Source organism: Sceloporus occidentalis, unplaced genomic scaffold (genome assembly GCF_023333645.1).
Source record: "Sceloporus occidentalis isolate IW3139 unplaced genomic scaffold, rSceOcc1.0.p SCAF_4, whole genome shotgun sequence".
NCBI lineage: Eukaryota > Metazoa > Chordata > Lepidosauria > Squamata > Phrynosomatidae > Sceloporus > Sceloporus occidentalis.
The window spans coordinates 91,229,005-91,247,785 of NW_028316984.1; the positions used below are offsets into that span (position 1 = coordinate 91,229,005).

The 18,781-nt window shown below is 44.3% G+C and overlaps 1 protein-coding gene across 8 annotated transcripts in view; it reads left to right on the forward strand.

Moving 5' to 3' along the window:
* PHRF1 (PHD and ring finger domains 1) overlaps positions 1-18,781 on the forward strand; it is a 79,977-nt gene that overhangs the window by 54,934 nt on the left and 6,262 nt on the right. For all 8 annotated transcript variants that reach the window (XM_089520867.1, XM_089520874.1, XM_089520873.1 and 5 more), the window contains 3 exons: positions 66-182; positions 15,128-15,282; positions 15,924-18,611. In XM_089520867.1, coding sequence (XP_089376993.1) covers positions 66-182; positions 15,128-15,282; positions 15,924-18,611 — 2,960 coding nt within the window. The remainder of the gene's footprint in view (positions 1-65; positions 183-15,127; positions 15,283-15,923; positions 18,612-18,781) is intronic.

Below are 18,781 nucleotides of genomic sequence, written 5' to 3' on the forward strand. Positions count from 1 at the left end.
CTACAAGAGTAGATAGGTTTAGATCAGCTGAATGCCGATAGTCATCTGTGTTTCTTTCACTTTAGTAATGAAGAGCTTCCTGTTCCAAACTCACCAGTGAGCACCAAAAGAAGAGGTCTTTCTCAGTCAGCTCTCAGATCACATCGCCCTGTTGCTCGGCCAGTTGCTGTGGGGATTCCTGGGTAAGGCCAGTCAGGTGATCCTTTATTGTGCAAAATGAGAGAAGCCAGAACCACTGCAGGAAAGTTCACCTTTAGCTTGTGGTTTTTCCTGTTGTTGATTTGCCTTAAGCATTGAAGGCCCAATTCTTTCTGTAATCATTGTAAATTCATGTTCAGTGCTGTGCATGATACGAAGAGAAGATTCAAATCATGACCAATCTTTAGTTAGTATTGGATAAGCTACAACTTTTCCATTCATTTCTCAATCTCCCAGAAATGATACTTTTTCTAAAATTGCAGATTATCAATGTAAAGTTTCTTAGCATGTGATTTCATGCTAAGTAATAGTAAATGTTAATCCTTTGAATATTAGATTGATATCGTTAATGTTAATATTAATATTTATATATATGTACATGCACATACACATGTGTAAGCACACTCATTAGTTGACTTGCTTGCTCAGCAGAATATCACAATTCTTTGGGTAAGTTACGCATTATATCAAAGGGAAAGGATGGAATTAGTTAAGACTAACCTGTGAAAAGTACTTTGCTGCTTGCTTATTTCCATTCCTCATTTTCTTATTAATTTTGCCCATTTAGGCCTCTTATATAAAATGCTGAGATTGTTGAAACAAAACAGCGTCTCCCCCCCCCCCCAAAAAAAAAAAACAACAACACCAACATCAATGCTGGGTTACACATATTCACCTGCACATTTAAATCAGGGATGGAAAATGTTTGGCCATCTAGATGTTTTGGCAAATAGGTCCAATCAGCCATGCACAGCATGGCAGTGATGAGGGACTGTGAGATTTGTGGTCCAAACATTCAGGAGCCCTTTGAGTTATGACCCTTAGCACATAGGTGTAGTATACTTGTGAGGTGCATACAGGTCCTTGTCATGCCCTCTTTGGGTACATTTCGTTCTGTTTCTTTTTTTTTCTTTTTCTTTTGAAATGCCATTGTTACATGCTTTCCAGTCTACTCCTACTCATGGTGACACTTCTAGGATTTTGTTGATTTATTCAGAAAAAGCTTGATATTGCTTTCTTCTTAGGCTGAGGAGGTGCAACTTTCCCATGGTCACCCTGAGAGTTTCTTTAGCTCTGTTGTTTGTTTTCTTTTAAAATGCCTTATTGTTGTCACTGCTGCATGGTTTCCAGTCTACTCCAACTTGCAATAACACTATCCTAGGGTTTTCTTGGCAAGATTTACTCAGATGAGGCTTACTGTTGCCTTCCTCTTCAGCCGAAAGAATGTGACTTTCCCATGGTCACCCAGTGAGTTTTTTCCCCAGCTGAGGAGGGATTTAAATCCTGGTCTCCAGGAGCCCTAGTCCAGCACTCAAACCACTATAGCACACTAGCTCAAAAGAAGGCCCCACACTGGCTTCAGATTATTCCCCAGGTAGCTAGTATACCATTTTAAGGCAATATCCCTTTAAGAGGGTCTGAGATGGAATACTGGGACTGTGGGATTCTGTTGCAGTTGGGAGCCCTAAGCAGAGGAGGGCAAAGTGGGACTGACAGTGGCCTTGGCCAAGTTGAGGGGATAAGTCTACGCATGAATTCAGAGGAAAGGGGGAGAGGGCAGCAGGGAATGTGGGGAAGAAAATTTCAGCTCAGCATTTGAGGTCTGTGGAGTTTTAGGGCAGGGATTCAGTCCTGCCTCATCACCTGGAAAACCGCATTCCTCTTTAGTTTTGAAAATGATTAACTTGCATCCCTACACACCATGCTTTTCAACGGAGAACAAGAGGACAAGGAAGACAAGGGAGGCAGGAGGCTAAATGGAGAAGCTTAATGGGGAGAATGTCCAATGGTTGCCAGGAGTTTACTGGTAAATTGAAATTTATAACACTCAAGGCACCCTTTCAAGGCATTCCTTCAGTAGGGAATGAGTTGATGGTGTGCAAAAAGGCAATTTCTAGAAAGGGCTGGAAAAACATAAGAGAGAAGAGGAGACTAGTTGCTTCATTTTGTGTCTCAGGCTTCTTGGGTAAAGAACTTGACTGGAGGTCTTTGCCTTCCCACCCACCTGAGTCCTCTTAATTCTATCTAAGAAGACAGTCCAGTGGGTTGTGGAGACAAAGGACATCCAACATAGCACAAATGGATGGCTCTGAGTCTTGTTTTTGCTCTCTTGTAAGTATGTTCCAGTTTTCTCCAGAGGGGAAACTACCTACCAGTGTTCTCATGGGGATAAAATGGAGCTTGCTTATTCATTCATTGAATTTATATCCCATCTTTCTCCCAAAAATGGGATTCAAGACAACTTAAATACCAGCAGTCCTGATATTTGTAAGAGACCAGAGGCAGACAAGACATGATAGGAAGCACCTTTTGTGTGTTCTTCATTGCTTAGCTTGCAAACAGAATTGGGAGCTTCTACTCTGTAGTGTCTGAGTGACATATTCCAGGATTAAAATGATCATGCATTTAGCTTTTTTCCCCTTCAGTTGACCAGTCAAACTTGCAAATTCTGAAACTCTATAGTATGTAACAAAGTTTTATACAGTGGGCCATCTCCTTATGCAGGGGATCCGTTCTGGATCCCCCCGCGTAAGGGAAAATCCGCCTATGCTTGATCCCCATAGGAAATAATGGGGCGTGTGCATGTGGTGGAGCGGCAAAAGTGCACCATGGGCACACGTGCCATTGTTTCCCTCCCAAGTGGCTTCTGCGTAAACTGGAAGCCGCGTAAAATGTGTCCACACATTATATTTCTGTTTTATTTACATTGTCTGAGGTTGGTTTTGTTACATTTGATTACCCAAGAAGCTCAAGGTATTCCCCATTTTATCTTCATAACAACTGCAGTCCTATTTTATCCTCATGGCACTAGTAGGTAGCTAGGCTTGGCTGAGAGAATGTATAGTTGAAAAAGATTGTAGATATAAGGTTTCCTTTCAGGAAATAAATTTACTTATCTAGGGATTGAAAAAGGTCATTTGGCTGGATTCCTGCTCCTTTCCCTAAAATATAGCTAAACATGAATGTTCTGTCATGTGGGTCCGTGTCTATGGAAGTTTTTTATTAATTAAAAAAATAATACTTTAAATTTTAGGGAGCTTTCTGCTTCCTTTTTATTAGGAGCCAAAGTGAGTACACTGAGATGTTCCCTCTAGAGCTAAAGAGGCCCAAAGCTCATTGAGAATTAGGGGAGAATCTACCAAAGAGCAGGAATGCAGCCAAATGTTAAACTCCAAAGAAGGTATGTTGCAGGTGAGTTATTACAGGTAAGGCACACAACCGATGGCCCCTGATGGAAATGCCAAAATGAAGTTCCAAAATACACCAGTTTGACTCTTTCAAAGTATTTTATCTTCAGTTTTAGTTGGTACAATTAGTTTGATAACCCTGTAGGCTGTCCTTCTCTATAAGATTTCTCAGGATGACAATGTGTGTTAAAAATGAAAATACTGTTTCAGGTACCAGTTGTTTTGAAGTTTTTTAGACAAATTATCTTGTTTACTTATGTTTATTTAAATATTTCTGTACTCCCTTTCTTAAAAATGTTCAGTGCTGCAACCCTTTAGGAAAATGTAAAACCATGGGTTGAATCTAGGAGATGCGTGTCAGTAGGAGGTTTCCTTCACCAATTCCCTCTTATCCTCCACAGTCTGCTCTCAGAGGAGGGGGTTGTAGCAACTTCTGGAACAATTGGGAAGTTGGTGCTGGAGGCCACAGAGGGAGGGACAGTCAACACACACAGACACACACACACGAGTGATCAGAAGTCTGTGCAGAGGTGCATCCATCCATAGAATAAAAGACTCTGGATCCAACTGAGTATGTTAAATATTAGAACTTCTGAATTTCTGAACTGTCTTCAGTAGCAGATCCTTGAAAAGTTCATACTGTAAGCCATTCTGGAGCTGACTGAGGCCATGTTTGTGTATAATATAGGTTCCACCACCTTTTCTCAACCTTTTTAACATGTAGGAACCCTTGAAATTGCTGTATATATTCATGTACACGCTGACCTCATGTATAAGTTAAGGGAAGGTTTTAGGGCCAAAATTATGGATTTTGATGGGACCCGTGGATAAGTCAAGGGTAAAACTTAGGGTCTTGTAACAAAAGATGTAAAAGATAAAGCAAAAGAAAACACTTCCCTGCCTCCTCCTCCCTCTCTGGACTTCTCCCAACTACCAAACACACCTAGTTCTGGAGGGGAATGTTTTAACATCAGATTGGGAAGGGAAGGAAATGGCGTTAAATGGAGTATTTGGTAGGGACAAAAGGTTTTAACATCATAGAATCATAGAGCTGAAAGAGACCACAAGGACTATTCAGTCCAACATCCTGACATATAGGAATTCACAATTAAAGCATCCCTGACAGATGGCCATCTAGCCTCTGTTTAAAGATCTCCTAGGAAGGAGACTCCACCACTCTCCGAGGGAGTGTGTTCCACTGTCGAACAGCTCTCACTATCAGGAAGTTCCTCCTAATGTTGAGGTGAAATCTCTTTTCCTGTAATTTGCATCCATTGTTCTATTCTCTGGAGTAGCAAAAAACAAGCTTTTCCATCCTCAAAATGACATCCCTTCAAATATTTAGACAAGACTATCATATCACCTCTTAACCTTCTTTTCTCCAGGCTAAACATACCCAGCTCCCTAAGTCTCTCCTCACAGGGCATGGTTTCCAAACCCTTCACCATTTTGGTTGCCCTCCTCTGGACACACTGCAGCTTCTCAACATCCTTTTTGAATTGTGGTGCCCAGAACTGGACAAAGTATTCTAGGTGAGGCCTGACCAAGGCAGAATAGAATGGCACTATTACTTCCCTTTACCTAGACATTGTATTTTTATTGATGCAGTCTAGAATCACATTGGCGCTTTTAGCTGCTGCATCACATGATTCACTCATGTTCAATTTGTGGTCTACTAGGACTCCTAGATCCCTTTCACATGTGGTCTCATTAAGCCAGGCGTCCCCAATCCTATATCTGTGCATTTTTTCCCCCTAAGTGCAGTACCTTACATTTCTCTCCTCTGGGGTATTAGCTATGCCTCCTAATTTGGTGTCATCTGCAAATTTGATAAAGATGTTGAATAGCACGGGGCCCAGGACAGAAACCTGTGATACCCCACTGGTCAGTTCTCTCCAGGATGAAGAAGAGCTATTGGTGAGCACCCTTTGGGTTCAGCTGGTTGGCCAGTTACAAATCCATTTAATAGTTGCACTGTCTAACCCACATTTTACTCGTTTGTTTGCAAGAATGTCATGGGGGACCTTGTCAAAGGCTTTACTGAAATCAAGATACACTGGTACCCCGGGTTACGAAATTAATTCGTTCCGCTATTCCTTTCGTAAGCCGAAAATTTCGTAACCCGAAACGCTTTTCCCATTGAAAATAACTAATGCGTTCCATGACCTCAGACTGAACCTGCAAGTCAAAACAAAGTCACAATAGAGGCCTATTAAGCTAAGTACCCTACAATACAAGTTGCCTGAGGCACTAAAGAGCTTAACAATGACTGGCAGGTCCATTCTAAACTTTCTAATGATCTTAACAATGACTGGCAGGTCCATTCTAAACTTTCTAAGGATCTTAACAATGACTGACAGGTCCATTCTAAACTTTCTAATGATCTTAACAATGACTGACAGGTCCATTCTAAACTTTCTAAAGGATAAAGAAAAAAAGTTTTTTTCTCTCTTTGATGGTTCTGGCATCTCAGAGTCAGGCAGGAGGAGGAGGATGAGCTCTCAAATCATCACACCCATGACCAAAGCACCCCAAATCTAAAAAAGCAACCCCATGGTCACACTCTCTGGCCCAAACTTGCAAAAGTCCCACCCCACACTCTCAAATCATCACAGCCATGGCCAAAGCACACAAGAACTCAAGCCCATAGGCCAGAAACCCAAAATCTGAAAATGCCACCCCAAAGTCACACTGTCTGGCCCACATCAAAGCAAGGCCAAACTTGCAAAAATCGATGCCCACACTTTGAAAACATCACAGCCATGACCAAACCACCCCAGAACCCAAACTCAAAGGCCAGAAACCCCAAATCTGAACATGCCACCCCATGGTCACACTCTCTGGCCCACATCAAATCAAGGCCAAACATGCAAACCTCACATCTCACACTTTGAAATCATCACAGCCATGACCAAACCACCCCAGAACCCAAACTCAAAGGCCAGAAACCCCAAATCTGAACATGCCACCCCAAGGTCACACTCTCTGGCCCACATCAAATCAAGGCCAAACTTGCAAAAATCGATGCCCACACTTTGAAAACATCACAGCCATGACCATGCCACCCCAGAACCCAAACTCAAAGGCCAGAAACCCCAAATCTGAACATGCCACCCCATGGTCACACTCTCTGGCCCACATCAAATCAAGGCCAAACTTGCAAAAATCGATGCCCACACTTTGAAAACATCACAGCCATGACCATGCCACCCCAGAACCCAAACTCAAAGGCCAGAAACCCCAAATCTGAACATGCCACCCCAAGGTCACACTCTCTGGCCCACATCAAATCAAGGCCAAACTTGCAAAAATCGATGCCCACACTTTGAAAACATCACAGCCATGACCATGCCACCCCAGAACCCAAACTCAAAGGCCAGAAACCCCAAATCTGAACATGCCACCCCATGGTCACACTCTCTGGCCCACATCAAATCAAGGCCAAACACATCTCACACTTTGAAAACATCACAGCCATGACCAAACCACCCCAGAACCCAAACTCAAAGGCCAGAAACCCCAAATCTGAACATGCCACCCCATGGTCACACTCTCTGGCCCACATCAAATCAAGGCCAAACATGCAAACCTCACATCTCACACTTTGAAATCATCACAGCCATGACCAAACCACCCCAGAACCCAAACTCAAAGGCCAGAAACCCCAAATCTGAACATGCCACCCCATGGTCACACTCTCTGGCCCACATCAAATCAAGGCCAAACTTGCAAAAATCGATGCCCACACTTTGAAAACATCACAGCCATGACCATGCCACCCCAGAACCCAAACTCAAAGGCCAGAAACCCCAAATCTGAACATGCCACCCCATGGTCACACTCTCTGGCCCACATCAAATCAAGGCCAAACTTGCAAAAATCGATGCCCACACTTTGAAAACATCACAGCCATGACCATGCCACCCCAGAACCCAAACTCAAAGGCCAGAAACCCCAAATCTGAACATGCCACCCCATGGTCACACTCTCTGGCCCACATCAAATCAAGGCCAAACACATCTCACACTTTGAAATCATCACAGCCATGACCATGCCACCCCAGAACCCAAACTCAAAGGCCAGAAACCCCAAATCTGAACATGCCACCCCATGGTCACACTCTCTGGCCCACATCAAATCAAGGCCAAACATGCAAACCTCACATCTCACACTTTGAAATCATCACAGCCATGACCAAACCACCCCAGAACCCAAACTCAAAGGCCAGAAACCCCAAATCTGAACATGCCACCCCATGGTCAGGCCCATTCTAAAGGATAAAGAAAAAAAGTGTTTTTCTTATCTTTGCTGGTCTTGGCATCAGAGTGAGGCAGGAGAAGGAGGAGGAGGAGCTCTCAAATCATCATAGCCATGACCAAAGCAACCCCAAATCTAAAAAAGCAACCCCATGGTCACACTCTCTGGCCCACATCAAATCAAGGCCAAACACATCTCACACTTTGAAAACATCACAGCCATGACCATACAGTACAAAAGTGTTTTTCTTATCTTTGCTGGTCTTGGCATCTGGTCCTGGCATCTCGGAGTGAGGCAGGAGGAGGAGGAGGAGGAGAGGGGCAGCCCAAAAAGCCAAATTTAAACCAATTCAAGCAATTTAACCACTTCAGCCAATTTGTCCAATTCAAGCAATTTAACCACTTCAGCCAATTTAGCCAATTCAAGCAATTTAACCAATTCAGCCAATTTAGCCAATGCCACCAATTTAACAAAGTTAACCATTTTTTTAAAAAGAATTTGGTGTTTTTTTTTAGGGTCACCTTTTTTTTAAGGGTCACCTTTTGCCTTCTTGGATGACGGTTCTCCCGCTCTAGGGAAGAACTGGTCCAAGGATGTCTGCTTTTGCCGGCCCTTAAGCAGGTTCTTAAAATGGCTAAGGCAGACATTATCAAAATGGGCAATGGCATGGCTGGTGAGCACCTGCTCAGGGTGGTGCTTCTCCACAAAGGAAGCCACATTGTGGAATTGCCTCAGAATGTCTTTAATGTCTGCCGTTGGCAAAGATGCCCCCGCAGCCTCCTCCTGCTGGCCCCTGTCGAAGTGGAGCACGTCCTCGTCCACGGCCGAGTGTTGCATCGCCGCCAAGGCCTTCAGGTCCTCTGTTGTCAGGTCCTCGTTGTGCTCCTCGAGGAGTTCCTCCACGTCCTCGTTGTCCACGTCGAGTCCCAGGGACCTCGCGATGGACACGATCTCGTGCACCTCTTCCTCTTCACCTGGCTCAGCACCCTCGGACTGTGACCCTTCCAAGGAAGAAGCATCAGGCCACAGCTTCCTCCATGCAGCAATCAGGTTGCGCCTGGTGATCGCCTGCCAGGCCAAGTCCACCATCTTTAAGCACACCACGATGTCAAAATGCTGCTTCCAGAACTCACGAAGGGTCAGCTGTGTGCTCTCGGTCACATCGAAGCAACGCTTGAAGAGGTGCTTGGTGTACAGCTTCTTGAAGTTGGCGATCACCTGCTGGTCCATGGGTTGCAAGAGGGAGGTCGTGTTGGGTGGCAGAAACTGGACCTTGATGAAGGAGAACTCCGCGAGGATGTCCTTCTCCAGGCCATGCGGGTGCGCAGGAGCATTGTCCAAGAGGAGGAGGCACTTCAGGGGCAAATCTTCTTCCTCCAGGTACCGCTTCACTGTCGGGGCGAAGACACTGTTGATCCACTCGACGAAAAGGAGGCGTGTCACCCATGCGCGGCCATTGGAGCGCCACATCACTGGCAACCTGTCCTTCTGGATGTTGTGTGCCTTGAAGGCCCTGGGATTCTCGGAGTGGTACACCAACAGGGGCTTGACCTTACAGTCCCCGCTGGCATTGGCACACAACGCAAGTGTGAAGCGGTCCTTCATTGGCTTGTGGCCTGGCTGTCTCCTCTCCTCCTGGGTGATGTAGGTGCGGCGAGGCATCTTCTTCCAGAAGAGGCCCGTCTCGTCGCAGTTGAAGACTTGCTGCGGGACGTAGCCTTCCTCCTCCACCATGGCCTTGAACGCGACGACGAATGCTTCAGCGGCCTGGTGGTCTGCGCTGGACGCCTCGCCGTGACGGACGACAGAGTGGATCCCGGTCCTCCTCTTGAACCTGTCGAACCAGCCACGTGATGCTTTGAAGTCCGGGGTGGCTGGCTCCTCCTGCGAAGAAGTTCCTTCGCCTGCCTCCTTGCTGGCCAGGTCTTCGTAGATGGCGGTGGCCTTCTCGCAGATGACCGAGGTGGTCACAGTGTCCCCGACTCGCTCCTTTTCCTTGATCCAGAGGAGAAGCAGGCGCTCCATCTCCTCATGCTTCGGTGTCCTCTGCTTGGCGATGGTCGTCACGCCTTTCGCTGGAGCCACAACAGCTCTGATGGCCTCCTTCTGCTTGAGGACAGTGCCAATCGTCGATGGGTTGCGTCCATACTCCTTGGCAATGTCCACCAAGCGCACGCCCCTCTCGTGCTTGGCAATGATGTCCTTCTTGTCCTCCAAGGACAAGGGAGCCCTCTTCTTCTTCTCACCGCTTGGCTTGGGAGCCATACTGTAGCTCAAGCCTAAAAAGGACAAAAGGCACAGGCACTGAGCAAAAGCCACAATTGGAAACCACCCCCACCCCCATGGTCACACTCTCTGGCCCAAACTTGCAAAAGTCCCACCCCACACTCTCAAATCATCACAGCCATGGCCAAAGCACACAAGAACACAAGCCCATAAGGCCAAAAACCCCAAATAAGAAAATGCCACCCTATGGTGAGAGTCTCTGGCCACATGTGACCATAGCCAAAGTGTTAAAAGTCTCACACCACACTTTGAAAACAGCACAGCCATGAAGAAATCAAAGCAGCAAATGAAGCCCATCATCCCCAATTCAGAGCATGCCACACTAACAGCAAAAAACCCCCAAAAAAGCAACCCAGCAGCTCTAACCCATCATCCACACATCAGAGCATGTTACCCAAACAGCAAAAAACCCCCAAAAAAGCAACCCAGCAGCTCTAACCCATCATCCACACATCAGAGCATGTTACCCAAACAGCAAAAAACCCCCAAAAAAGCAACCCAGCAGCTCTAACCCATCATCCACACATCAGAGCATGTTACCCAAACAGCAAAAAACCCCCAAAAAAGCAACCCAGCAGCTCTAACCCATCATCCACACATCAGAGCATGTTACCCAAACAGCAAAAAAACCCCAAAAAAGCAACCCAGCAGCTCTAACCCATCATCCACACATCAGAGCATGTTACCCAAACAGCAAAAAAACCCCAAAAAAGCAACCCAGCAGCTCTAGGCCATCATCCACACATCAGAGCATGTTACCCAAACAGCAAAAAAACCCCAAAAAAGCAACCCAGCAGCTCTAGGCCATCATCCACACATCAGAGCATGTTACCCAAACAGCAAAAAACCCCAAAAAAAGCAACCCAGCAGCTCTAACCCATCATCCACACATCAGAGCATGTTACCCAAACAGCAAAAAACCCCCAAAAAAGCAACCCAGCAGCTCTAGGCCATCATCCACACATCAGAGCATGTTACCCAAACAGCAAAAAACCCCCAAAAAAGCAACCCAGCAGCTCTAGGCCATCATCCACACATCAGAGCATGTTACCCAAACAGCAAAAAACCCCCAAAAAAGCAACCCAGCAGCTCTAACCCATCATCCACACATCAGAGCATGTTACCCAAACAGCAAAAAACCCCAAAAAAAGCAACCCAGCAGCTCTAGGCCATCATCCACACATCAGAGCATGTTACCCAAACAGCAAAAAACCCCAAAAAAAGCAACCCAGCAGCTCTAACCCATCATCCACACATCAGAGCATGTTACCCAAACAGCAAAAAACCCCCAAAAAAGCAACCCAGCAGCTCTAGGCCATCATCCACACATCAGAGCATGTTACCCAAACAGCAAAAAACCCCCAAAAAAGCAACCCAGCAGCTCTAACCCATCATCCACACATCAGAGCATGTTACCCAAACAGCAAAAAACCCCCAAAAAAGCAACCCAGCAGCTCTAGGCCATCATCCACACATCAGAGCATGTTACCCAAACAGCAAAAAACCCCAAAAAAAGCAACCCAGCAGCTCTAACCCATCATCCACACATCAGAGCATGTTACCCAAACAGCAAAAAAACCCCAAAAAAGCAACCCAGCAGCTCTAACCCATCATCCACACATCAGAGCATGTTACCCAAACAGCAAAAAAACCCCAAAAAAGCAACCCAGCAGCTCTAGGCCATCATCCACACATCAGAGCATGTTACCCAAACAGCAAAAAACCCCCAAAAAAGCAACCCAGCAGCTCTAACCCATCATCCACACATCAGAGCATGTTACCCAAACAGCAAAAAACCCCCAAAAAAGCAACCCAGCAGCTCTAACCCATCATCCACACATCAGAGCATGTTACCCAAACAGCAAAAAACCCCAAAAAAAGCAACCCAGCAGCTCTAACCCATCATCCACACATCAGAGCATGTTACCCAAACAGCAAAAAAACCCCAAAAAAGCAACCCAGCAGCTCTAGGCCATCATCCACACATCAGAGCATGTTACCCAAACAGCAAAAAACCCCAAAAAAAGCAACCCAGCAGCTCTAACCCATCATCCACACATCAGAGCATGTTACCCAAACAGCAAAAAACCCCCAAAAAAGCAACCCAGCAGCTCTAACCCATCATCCACACATCAGAGCATGTTACCCAAACAGCAAAAAACCCCCAAAAAAGCAACCCAGCAGCTCTAACCCATCATCCACACATCAGAGCATGTTACCCAAACAGCAAAAAACCCCCAAAAAAGCAACCCAGCAGCTCTAGGCCATCATCCACACATCAGAGCATGTTACCCAAACAGCAAAAAACCCCCAAAAAAGCAACCCAGCAGCTCTAGGCCATCATCCACACATCAGAGCATGTTACCCAAACAGCAAAAAACCCCCAAAAAAGCAACCCAGCAGCTCTAACCCATCATCCACACATCAGAGCATGTTACCCAAACAGCAAAAAACCCCCAAAAAAGCAACCCAGCAGCTCTAACCCATCATCCACACATCAGAGCATGTTACCCAAACAGCAAAAAACCCCCAAAAAAGCAACCCAGCAGCTCTAACCCATCATCCACACATCAGAGCATGTTACCCAAACAGCAAAAAAACCCCAAAAAAGCAACCCAGCAGCTCTAACCCATCATCCACACATCAGAGCATGTTACCCAAACAGCAAAAAAAACCCCAAAAAAGCAACCCAGCAGCTCTAACCCATCATCCACACATCAGAGCATGTTACCCAAACAGCAAAAAACCCCCAAAAAAGCAACCCAGCAGCTCTAACCCATCATCCACACATCAGAGCATGTTACCCAAACAGCAAAAAACCCCCAAAAAAGCAACCCAGCAGCTCTAGGCCATCATCCACACATCAGAGCATGTTACCCAAACAGCAAAAAACCCCCAAAAAAGCAACCCAGCAGCTCTAGGCCATCATCCACACATCAGAGCATGTTACCCAAACAGCAAAAAACCCCCAAAAAAGCAACCCAGCAGCTCTAACCCATCATCCACACATCAGAGCATGTTACCCAAACAGCAAAAAAACCCCAAAAAAGCAACCCAGCAGCTCTAACCCATCATCCACACATCAGAGCATGTTACCCAAACAGCAAAAAACCCCCAAAAAAGCAACCCAGCAGCTCTAACCCATCATCCACACATCAGAGCATGTTACCCAAACAGCAAAAAACCCCCAAAAAAGCAACCCAGCAGCTCTAACCCATCATCCACACATCAGAGCATGTTACCCAAACAGCAAAAAAACCCCAAAAAAGCAACCCAGCAGCTCTAACCCATCATCCACACATCAGAGCATGTTACCCAAACAGCAAAAAACCCCAAAAAAAGCAACCCAGCAGCTCTAGGCCATCATCCACACATCAGAGCATGTTACCCAAACAGCAAAAAACCCCCAAAAAAGCAACCCAGCAGCTCTAACCCATCATCCACACATCAGAGCATGTTACCCAAACAGCAAAAAAACCCCAAAAATGCAACCCAGCAGCTCTAGCCCATCATCCACAAATCTGAACATGCCAGTAGCAAAACCCACAATCCACACTTTGAAAACACCAAAAAAATAAAAATAAAAAAAATAAAAATTAAAAAAAAATTAAAAAAATTTAAAAAAAATAAACAGCACCCCAGCACCCCAGAGCAAAAGCATGGTCACACTGTCTCAGCCCACCCCACCCCACAAGAAGAAGGTAAAAATCCATCAACCTACCGGTAGAGAAATTGCTGATGGCCGGTCTTGATCCGAAGATATGGCAAAGCCAGAAAAAGTCCAAAAGTCCCAAGGCAGAAAGCTAGGAAAAGTCTGAACCGCAACCAAGACTAGAGCTCCAAAGAGACTCTTTGTCACCAGTCCGCAGGGCCAGACAAAGGGGGCAGATCAATGGAAGCCGGCTTTTATTTCTCAAGGCAAGCCACCCCCCCCCCCAATTTCGTTAGCCAATGCAATTGATTGGCTTGATTTCGCAAGCCAATCACTGCTGCTAACGAAATTCAAAAATCGCGCCAAAGCTAACCCCTAACCCAGCCCCCTGGGTTAGCCGTTAGCCCTTGAAATCCCTGGAAAGCCTATCGCTGCACTTTGCATCATTTGAATTTCGCGCCGAAAAGAATTGCGTAACCCGAATAATCTTTCGTAACCCGGGACAGTTTTTTTCCAAGCCGCGTTTTTCGTATCCCGAAAATTTCGTAACCCGGGCCTTTCGTATCCCGGGGTACCAGTGTATATAATATCTTCAGCATCCCCTCCATCTACCAAGCTGGTAATTTTATCAAAAAAAAAAGAGAGAGAGAGAGAGAGAGAGAGATCAGATTAGTCTGGCATGACTTGTTTTTCAGAAACCTATGTTGCCTTTTTGTGATTATAGCATTCCCTTCTAAATGTGAAGTCGAAGGTTTTCATGGCTGGCATCCATAGTTTTTTGTGGGGTTTTCGGACTATGTGGCCATGTTCTGGAAGAGTTTCTTCCTGACGTTTTGCCAGCATCTGTGGCTGTCATCTTCCCACAAAAAAACTATCCCTTCTAAATGTTCCCAGGCTCTCTGTTTAATGATCTGCTCAGATTGAGAAGGGAAGGGAGTTATATGGGATATTTGGTAGGGAGAGAGATCCAGAGGAGGAGGATGGCAAGAGATTGAGAATCACTCATAATTTTCCCCTCCACATGTCTCTCAGATTTGTTTCAGGAAGTTATGGGGTCCTCCTGAACAGTTTAGGATTACACCTTTGGGAATGAAAAGAAGTTAGTTCATAGAACGTGGAATTTGGGCTTATGACATCAGCATAATCCCAGGCCACTCTTTCTAAAAGCAGGGACAGCTGTATCCCTGTGTCTGCATCCAGCCATTGCTGATGGCCTGCTTTCAGTTATGTAGACTAGTGCTAATCAAAATGGTGGTTCCTGAGCCAATGCCTGCCAATTTCTGAGGAGTTTTCTGGGGGGGGAAAATTGTACCCAATGGGCTCAAATTTAATGCTTGTCCCTGGCACATTGGAAAACAATAACTAATAGATAGCCTGGGAAGCACTAATGTAGATGCCCTGTGTTCATGAAGATGCTACTATTGACATAAACCACTGTAGAGAGCCCCAATACTAAAAAGGTTAAAAAAAAAAGATCCTTTGTTCTCTCTGTATTTGTTATTTTATGCAGGCAAAAATTAGAGTCCTGCTTTCTGTAATTTTGTAGGAGAAGTGTGCCTGCCATGTCATCTGAACCAGAAGCAGAAGCAGCACCAGTGCCTGATCTATTGGGCAGCATCATGTCTGGACAGAGCCTCCTTATGATGAGTGGTTCTGATGTTGTCATTAATAGAGATGGATCATTAACAGCAAAGAAAGCAAGTAAGGATTTTGATTTCTTTAATCCATAATTGTCAGGGCAATTTTTGGCAGTTCCTAATGCTGTGGATGTGCCTGTGCTTTATGCCCTTGAGCATTTCAGTTTTTACAAGAAGTGGGAAAATAAATATAAATTAATTGGATTGTGTCCACTGTACCTGGTAATAGTGAGATGTCATTTCATAGAAGTGTCAGAATAAATCCTTTCGGAAACAGGCTCAGTTAAAGGATACATTGTAGGTCAATTGACTATTTCACAGTTCAACTTCCTGGAATGTAATGCATGAATCTAAGTTATATAACATTATGGTAAATGTTAACTTTTAATTCTGGGAGCAGTAAATGCAAGTATTAATCAAAATGTTTCCAGAATATGTATGGAAGAGCTTACTGTGCAGTGACCAACATCCTAATAATCTTTTCATAATAATAATTAAAAAGTAGCTTGATTTCTATACATTGAATGAGATGAGATAGTTTATTTTCACATTATAAGCTATGCTAACTAGTTACTTTCCTTAACAGATTGATTTTGTCCTGTGCATTAATTCTTTTTGCCCCATGTATTAAAATTATTATTTTAATTACTAGATATGAATTAATGCAAGCAAATGATTTTAAAATGTTGTTTTTTCATCTTTCAGTCCCACTACATGGCAGTTCAAAAGTTGAGGAACACTTGGGGGACAGTGCTCATCTTGGGGTGTCACAATTGGGAAACCCAACTAGTAGTTCTGGTACTGAATCTTCAAAATCGAAACCCTCCATATCTAATACATGCTGTTCATCACCATCATCACTAAGCACAGCAAACAGAGCCCCAAGTCCTTCTCAAACAACACTTGGAAGGACACCTATTCGATTTGAATACTCGATGACTCCAAGGTCTGTTCAGACCCAGAATTTAGCCAGTCTGAACAGATGTGGCCCCAAGCTGGATGAAGTATCTAGATTTAATGGAGGTTCTAAGCTGTCTAGTACATCTCTTCTTTCATCTTCTAAATTGTACAGCAACTCCTCTTCAGCCTCAAAAACAATGTCTGTCAGACAGCCTCTAAAGTCTTCCTCCAAAAGGCTTGAGATATCTGAACTGCCTAGAATACCAAAGATTAAAAATGAAACCACAAATGGACATCTTGGATCACAATCTGCCAATGACGGAATTGGTGATATCCCCAGCTCCTGTATAACACAGTTGACTGGCAAAGGAAACACAAACCAGCCAGTCAGAAGTAGTAAAACGGAACGTAGCATACCAAATACCAATGATCAACAAGGACAAATGAGTGGAGGCTCTCCTTCCACTGTTGCCCATGGCAATTCTACACTTCCTCCAGTAAGGGGAAGAGCTGGCAGCTCTTCTTTTGAGAGTTTCAAAATCAACATCCCTGGAAATGTTGGACATTCTAGCAGACTGTCCAATCCTGGGTTTTGCAATACTTTCCGACCTGTTGACAATAAAGTGCAACAGAAGGAGAATCCTTCACCCCTATTTTCACTGAAGAAAACAAAGCCAATTAAAAGTGAAATATATGATCCTTTTGATCCAACAGGCTCTGATTCCAGTTCAGCAAATAGCAGTCCTGAAAGGTTGCCCTTCACTAATATCACCAGGACAATATCCATAGCAAGTCCAAAAGTTCAGACATTCCAAACTGTGCGCCGCATTACACCTTACACGCTGGAAAATATCTTTGGATCAGAGGCTGAATCAACTGATTTGCCTTCAAGGCACACTGAGTTCTATGATGATGTGATATTAAAGGACAGGCTTGTGGAACAGGTTTCTGATGCAGAACAAGTAAAACATGAGGAGGAAGAGTTGTCTTTTACACTCTGTACCTCATCTGCCATCAAGCAAGAGCACCTAATTGAAGATAACAAAAGTCCTAGGATAGTTTTTGATAATAACCAAAGTAAGCCAAGGGTAAAAATGGAGCTGGACAATCCCATAAGAGAAAATGAGCAACAAAACATTCTTAGATACGAGCAAGCAGAAAAGCGATCATTTTCAAGATCTCCATCAAATTCCAGTTCTCAGAGCCAGACAAAAAATAAACAAAAAATGGCAACCATGAAAGAACACAAAAATACCCAATCACGATCTCGATCAAGAACACGTTCTAGCTCCAGATCTACATCACAACCAGTTGAAGAAAAATACAGCAGAAGCTACTGGATTAAATCTGAAGCCCGCCAGACCTCAAGTGATCGCTCTAGTAGTCATGAGCGATCAAAAAGAAAGAAAGCAAAAGACAAATCTAAAGACAAAAAAGTAAAAAGTTCTGAGCCAAAAGAACGCAAGAGATCTAGATCACGATCTGGTAGCCCTGGCAATTCCTCTTTTGAGTTATATGAGAACAGAAAAAAGAAAAAGCACTCTACCTCTAGAGCCAGGGGGCGAGAATATTTCCGATCAAACAGTGCTGAGAGAACTAAAAAAAAGAAACACAGAAGAGAGAGAAGCTATGACAGATGTGAGAAGGAGAGGAGCTCAAAGTCACAAGAGAGAAAAAGATCTAGGTCTCGGGAGAAAAGAAAAAGGAAATCAAGGTCACCCTCTACATCACGATCCCAGGAGTCCAAATTGAATAAATTTAGGGAGACACCACTACGATCCAGGTCACGCTCCAAAGAAAGGAAACACAAGTCAAAACAGGTGTCACCACTTCTTAAAGAGGAGGAGCAGAGATCTTCAGATGACAACCTAGAAAGTTGCCTTGAACATGCTACAACTTGGGGAATTAAGTTAGAAGATATGGTACCAGAAGCATTGAATGTTCATCTAGACTTGATCCCTGAGCAAGAGGTTCCTCCAGCAGATGACATAATGAACACTGCTTTAGAAGAAGACATTGCAACAGAACAAGCCTTTGAGGAGTTTGAACCTGAAACCATTCCTACTCAGCCCAGTTATCCAAACTCTGAAGTATTACCTGACAATGTAGATTCTTTAACTGGAATTGAATTGGCAGTGGGCTATGAATCGCTAAGGCTTGATAACCAAACCACCATGAAACTTGAGGGCACTGAAATTAAAAAAGAAGATGATGTGTGCCCATTTTTATCAGACTCTGTTCTTCTAGAGAAAGAGAAACCTGTATCGAATCCTGGTGAGGCTACACCAGTTCAAGCTTCATCTGAAATCAAAAAACCAGCAAAAGTTATATCTGAGGGACCTATATTGGATGAAAATCCAAGCAATGTAAATAAACCTGAACTTGAGGCAGTACTTCAAGGTCCTCTATTGAAATCTAAAGCACCAGTGAAAAGAGTTACCTGGAATCTTCAAGAGGAAGAAAGTAATACAGTGACTGCAGACAAAACATCAAGTGAGTACAAGAGGAATCTTTTTTACAAAATGGCTATACACAAGATAATGGGGGTTGAAGTTACTTTCTTGTCGAAAAGGAGGAAAACAGTATTACTGCCTATCTACATCCAAAGTTGGTTTTGCTGAGTTCCACTAAATGATAGCTTCAGGATATGTTAAAAATTAAGG